The sequence below is a fragment of the Teleopsis dalmanni genome, chromosome 1, assembly GCF_002237135.1.
Source record: "Teleopsis dalmanni isolate 2A chromosome 1, ASM223713v2, whole genome shotgun sequence".
NCBI classification, from domain to species: domain Eukaryota; kingdom Metazoa; phylum Arthropoda; class Insecta; order Diptera; family Diopsidae; genus Teleopsis; species Teleopsis dalmanni.
The window spans coordinates 95,033,396-95,040,427 of record NC_051846.1 but is presented as its reverse complement, the minus strand read 5'-3'; the positions used below and the strand labels follow the sequence as shown (position 1 = coordinate 95,040,427).

The window sequence follows — 7,032 nt, the reverse complement described above, 5'->3', positions numbered from 1 at the left end:
TGTAAAAACTTTTTCAAATAAACGCAAAGCTGTGTAATAAGATGATATAATTGCTTCCTTACAATAATATTCTTTTTTAACTGTGACGGTGGAGTCTAAACTTAATCACTGTAACCATGTTATGAATATATATATTATTAATCTAAAACGATTAATAAGGGTTTTATTTAAGATTTGTGTTTAAAAACTTTAATAATTAAGGTTTCTAAGTTGTGTTTTATATTTACATTTATGTATCAATCATTTATTTAAACGAACAGCTTCATTATTCCCTAGATTAAAATAAAGTACAGTGACGAAGAGGCACTGTACGGTGCCAAGAAGAGAAGAAGCCTGGGTGCACACTTGCGGTAAAAATATGTACATGCAAGGAGCGTTTAGTCAGTTTAATGGGGAACATTAGGTCATAGTGTACAGTGCATTCTACCTTGCTTGCATATACCGTGAACATTGCGTGCAAGCTTCTTACTTTTTCCACTGCAAGTAACCAAATTACCGCAAGGTCGCCGCAAACGAACATGCAGTTAAAAATAAATTATATTGAATTGAATAATGCCCGTATGCGACAAAAATGTTGCAAATTATAATTCTGTTTATATTGAGATGTAAATTAAATTTTGTAGGTAATTTTAAAGATTGTCAATGCATATATTAAAAACATATGTAAACGTGAGAATAACATGGTTGTTTTATAAATAAGTTAATTTAATTACCATTGTTTTGTAATTATTATTTTTTGGTTTAGTAGAAAAAGTTATTTTAATTTCTTTTGATTTTGGTCTATAGATAAAATGTAGGTTAGCTTCTTAAATGATAAGAAAGTTAAGGTATCGAACTAAGAGATCGAATAAATTTATTATTTATTAAAATTTCTATATCTTTAAGATTTTGACAGATTTTTGGTTTTCTGGCAGGAAACTCTTTAAAAAAAGTTTTATCATTTGTAATTCTTGGTAAAAAGCAGTTTTGTGCTATTATATTCGTAGGAAAACCAAAAACAGGTGTTCATCGGTACCGCATCCAACTAAAAATTTAATTTGTATACAAATGTGACGAAAAACTGCATATGTATGTTTCATTATTATTATTTATACTTAAAAAATTAGTTATTGAAAATTTCTCAAATACATTCACCATTGCAGTGCCATAACAGAAAATACTAATTAGTTAAATTATGGCTTAAAAATATTAATTAAATATTAATATTGTTTATACTTATTAATTATATATACATAAATATTAAAATGTAGATACATAAAAAATATATACACATAGCAGAAAAAGTCTGCGATCACCCACATAATTTTTTTAATTTTTACACAAATTGATTTTTGTTTTCTGATTTATTTTAACCAAGAAACAACAATAAAGTTTAAACATAAACAAACATAAACAGTTATCCTTAAAAAAAAAATTCAACACAATTATATGCAAAAGCAACAATTTTCAATGCAGAAAAAGTTTGCGGTCACTTCTTAATATTTACATTTACCGTTAATTTAAAGCATAAACGTATCATTAAATGATATATAATTATCAGTTGACATCTTAAAGAGTCTAAGATTTAATCATTCAAAAAATATTTTTTTACATAAACAGTAAATTTTTACAATAAAATATGAAAAACGTGAAATTGGAGTTAGTGAGCGACAAATAACTGTTAAATTTTGGATAGATGAAGTAAGACAACGAAAAATTGCTGAAGATATTGGTCGTCAATATTCATCTGTGCAAAAAGTTATAAATAACTTCAAGGAGACGGGTTATTATGTTTCTAAACCTCGTACTGGTCACCCTTTGATTCTGTCAGTTAGAGAAAGAAGCAGCATCATCAACCAGGTGAAACTAAATCCAAGAGTAACAGCTCCCAAACTGGCTGAACATATTGCCGAAATACTTGAAAACAAAATATGTCCTGATACCGTGCGGAAAATTTTGAAAAAAAGCATGCATTATACCCTGGTTGCAGGAAAGAAACGATACATATTCAGACATAATGGAATAAAATGATGAAGGTTTGCAAGAAAACATGTAAATAAAGCTATCCAGTTCTGAAATTGAGTTATTTTCTCCCATCAGAGTTAAAAAACAAATCAGAGAGAGCTAAAAACAAATTTAAAAGAAAATGCCAGAATTTTAGGGCTTGAGGCAACCTTTTTGTGTCAGCAGCACAACGATTCTAAGCATACAGCAGCGATTGTACGGATTTGACTGCTGAACCATTCTCTGAGGCAAATTCAAACACTACCAGAATCATCAGACCTTAGTCCCATAGAACATCTGCAGGTTTATTTGGAAGATAACATTCGCCAGCACACGATTTCCAGCAAGGATATGTTAAGAAACGTCATCAAGGAAGAATGGCTAAAAATAAATGCACAGGATACTGCAAAGCTGGTTGAATTCATGCAAAAACGTCTAAAAGAGGTTATTAAACGCAGAGGTTATCCCACAGGCTATTAAATTGTAGGTTTCTGTGAATTTTAATTGTTTTAATTGAAATATGAAGAAGTGTTTAATTTTTTTTTTTCAAGAATAACTGTTAATTGTTTATATTTAAACTTTATTGTTGTTTTTTTGGTTAAAATAAATCAGAAAACAAAAATCAATTTGAGTAAAAATTAAAAAAATTATGCGAAATTTAAGAAAAATTATGTGGGTGACCGCAGACTTTTTCTGCTATGTGTATATGTGTTGTTCAAATTTGAACATGTATCTGCGCGCCAGTCACCTAAAAATTATATTAAGTTATTTGGGTATTTAATACTTTAGTATTTTTTTTAGAAATTAAATTATTTTTCAAGGCCTCAAAAAATTTCGTTACCAAGGTGCTTTTAGACATTAAAATATAAAATATAATAACAGGGATTTATTTTTAAAACAATAAGAATAGTTAAAAATATAAAATATAATAACAGTGATTTATTTAAAACAAAAAGATCAGTTATAAATGTAAAATGTAAACTAAAGGAAAAGGAACTAATTAAATAAGGTAACGAAGAACAAGGGTAAAGGATATGTATATCTAAAAGAAAAACCCATAACTTATCATTAAACTATATAAAATTTAGTATTTAAGAACGAAAATCACAGAAAATAAAGGGAGTCTATTATTGATTGTATAAACGAGAAGACGTGTGTTTTGATTCAAGAGTTTTATATACAGCCATAGTCAAAAGTATTTACACAACGAAAGTTTTTGTACATATTGCATAGAAACATGTTTTCATAAGTGTATATTTTTTTAAGATTTGTGTTCTGTGATCTGTGTTTAACAGAAAAATAAACACGTTTACGAATTAAACGATGTTAAAAATAAATGTTCAATTTTCACAAATTTCAATTATTTAATAATTTTAATAATTTAATGTTAGTTTTTATTTACTTTATTTTCTATAAAGAACATTTTACATAAAGAATACCAAAAAAAATATTAGTTGTTCATCGAAAGAAGTGCTAATGCATTATATAAGAAGCTAAAATATTTTACAAGACAACTAAGCCTTAAACTGACTCTATCAGCTTCTTACAAGTTCCCGTCTCATAAGAAATCAAAACTATATTAAAACCAATAACAATATTCCTCCAATTATAAAATTGTAAAAATACTTATTAATCTTCTATAAAATCTGCTACCAGCAGGTCTTACTACCGCTAAACCATATAGCCGTAAATAAATCAAGTACATTTTTCGCGCTGCACAATTGTATTCTAAACTCAACCAATAAACGTAAAAACAAAAACATGAATTCTAATCAGACTAAAAGAGAATATTTGCAAAAGCAACTAATTTTAAAAATATTCCAAAAATAATACCTGAAGTGAAGTCGAGTAATGTTGTTCTTGTGTAAAGTCTTGTTGTTACAACACTTATATATATATGTATATTTACAGTCGGAGTCATAAATCTACAAGCAAGAAGTACAAAGAACTTTGGTGGAAAATATTTTCCAAAAAAATCATTTTATTGGAAACATAGTTTATTGTGTTTTTATAACATTCAATGCACAATGTTTTTTTGAAGTTTCGTTGCATAAATTTTATAAAATAACGCTACTGCCGAGATAACGCTACTGTTATTGTGAAGAGTAGCAAAAGCAGCGATCAAAAGTCTACAAGCACTAAGTATAAGACGACGTTATTGTGTAATTTGGTGATTTTTTATGCAATTTTGTAAGTAGTTGGGTAACCGCAATGCTTAAGAACTTCCACTAGACGGGTTTTCATCGAAATTACAAGTTTACTGGTCTCCTGAGTTGTTATTTCGCCCCTTTTCTTTAGAATTATATCTTTCAGACGCTGCTTGGTCGAAATTGAATGTTTACGAATTTTTTTTCCAAAACTCCCCATAAACGTTCAATTGGATTTAAATTTTATTGACTGTAGAGGCGTATTTAGCAGTTTTGGGGCGTGAAATAGCTACCAAAGACGCAGAATTTATGCTGTATATTTAGGATCATTGTCCTGTTGAAATTAAAATCTATCTGTAAATCCTAATTTATTAGCGCTTGATCGCATATTACACTTCAAAATGTTTAGATAAATATCCATAATAAAACAAGCGTTTTTGTTTTACGAAAAATGATTTATTTAAATTAAGAATGTTTTACTAGATTTTTATTTAATAAGAGTTATTTCAAGAAGACTTAAAACCACGCGTGCTGTTATGACGAAAGTTGAATCAAGAACAAAGTCAGCATGTAAAAAAAGCTGTATAAAAGGTAACGTTCTCTGATATTTTAAGAGTACCGTTTTTAATGTGGAAGGTTGACGAAAGTCAACATTGGGTTGCAAATCAACAATAAAAAAAGTGAGCAGCACGTTTTAAGTGTAAAATAATAATATTAAATTTTAATTAACAAATAATATAATAATTTCATTATTTCAAATTTTAATTTACGTATTAATGAATATAAGTAAATTAGCCAATTCGATGTGCACTGCCTTCGTTATTATGCACACAAAGATTGCCGCTTAAGCCTTTCGTACTGTTCGTACAGCCTTGGAGCCAATTCGTGTTTTGAATGGACAGCAATGGTCTAAGCCAGATCTTACAAATGGGGGAGATGGGGTGACCCGAGCCTTTGGTAATGTCGTCATACGTTGTTTTAGCATTATGTATTTATGCCGTCTGCAAATCGCGCATGAGTGTATACATTACTTGACCAAAATGCGTGCCTGTAAAATCCAATATTTGTGTCGAATAGTATGCAGCATAAGCTGTATGCACGTGCCATAGTAAAAGCATAGCCAATGTACTATCCTCAGGAAGAGTGACTAGATGACGCTGTGCCTCTGTCACCCTCGCATTATGTAGGCGTCCGTCTACTCGCAATATATTGTCCGCTGATGAACGGGCTCAGTTCAATGAGCTTGCTGGATGTAAATATGGGCTGCGCCTTTTGCAGCTGCGTCAGTTCCGCTGCGAAATATTTTGCTTGATTGACCTATTGCCTGCAATACCTTTACCTTAAGTGGTTTTAACGCACCTTTCTGATTGGATAATCAGCTGAATTAGGGTCATGCAACCATTATATGTAGTTATGCAACGCCAAAGGGGATATTCCACGACTAGTGCAATCAGCTGGGTTGAGTTTGGTAGGAATGTGATGCCAATGCCTTATATCGGTCATCGATGGAATGCAGCCAACGCGATTAGCAACGTACTGCTTTAATTGTGATGTGCTTTTGCGTAGCCAATATAGAGCAATATTTTAGTCGGAGTATAGAGTGCTCCAAATGCAATGCCTGCATTGTTTCGTGTAAAAGGGTTGCCAACAATTGCGGAGCGAAAACTTCCAACCGGGGTATTGTTACCGAATATAATGGTGCCACCTTTGTTTTTAATGCGATGATGTGACTAGTGATATTGCCATCATGGTTTGTTGCCAAATAGAGTATTGCAGCCATCGCCTTGACACTTGCATCACAAAAGTCATGAAGTTATATTTCATTTCCGGGTTGTATGCCTATCCAATGCAGTATACGCACTGCCTCCAGTTACGACAGCCGCCTTCGATGTATGAGTCATTCTTACAATAGTTCAAAAGGTAGTGGATCATCCCATGTCAATTTTGCTTGCCAGAGTCTTTGTATGAAAAGTTTAGCCGTGATGACTGGTGCCAACATACAAATTGGATTATATGATTTCGCAGCATCGCTAAGCACTTGCCTTTTGGTCAGATGTTGTGTATCATAAGAGCTGACCTAATAGAAGAGTTTATCGAGAAGTGGATCCCAATGCAAGCCGAGAACAGTAGTTTCTGCCAAATGTGGGTTAAGCTGACATGGATCAGTATCGTCAAGAATGTGTGTCAAGACTTCAGCGCTATTTGATTTCCATTTTCTGAGATGGAAGTGTCCTTCTGACAACACAGATGAGACATTAGTCGCCAGTTGAATCGCCATGCTAACAGAAGGTATATTCTTAAGGTAGTTTATCTGAGTTTATAAAAATTGTCTCTGCCACATTGCTGCATAGCGCGAACAGCCAAATATGTGCCACTGGTTGTGCCATATGTAACGGTAGCCAATTGATATGTGCGAATGGGCTGATCGGATAATTCCCGCCAGAGGATCTGTTGCCACTGCCTGTGCCTCTCGTCAACCTTGACTTGCCTGAACATTTTCTCCACATCAGCTGTGAATGCTATTCGATGCTGCCTGAAGCGAAGCAAAAGGTTAAGTAATAAATCCTGTATTGGGGGGCCAGCAAGTTGTGTATCATTTAATGATATGCCATTCGATGTTTTTGCGGAAGCATTGAAAACGACTTGGAATTTTGCCATGACTGCAAAATGTGGAATGTAGTATGCCTGAGATGGGTCGCCTGAATGATGCTGAATAGGGTGCATGTGACCAAGTTGTTCGTATTCGCGCATAAAAGCCACATATCTTTGCCTCAGCTCTGAGTTGGATGCCAATTTTCGTTCCAACTGGTGAAATTGCCTGAGTGCCATCTGATGTGAATTCCCAAGTGGTGGAGCATCTGGTGTAAATGGTATTTGTACGCAGTAACTGCTATCATCAAAA

General features: G+C 32.6%; 1 protein-coding gene across 1 annotated transcript; it reads right to left on the bottom strand.

The window, feature by feature from the left end:
- Positions 1 to 6,437: 6,437 nt before the first annotated feature.
- LOC119688857 lies at positions 6,438 to 6,959 on the bottom strand. The gene has a single exon (XM_038103519.1). The coding sequence runs from the start codon at positions 6,957 to 6,959 to the stop codon at positions 6,438 to 6,440; it is 522 nt and encodes a 173-aa protein (XP_037959447.1).
- Positions 6,960 to 7,032: the final 73 nt, after the last annotated feature.

Excerpts from the sequence above, each read along its gene's own strand:
- LOC119688857 (XM_038103519.1), bottom strand. The coding sequence starts at position 6,959 with ATGGCACTCAGGCAATTTCACCAGTTGGAACGAAAATTGGCATCCAAC.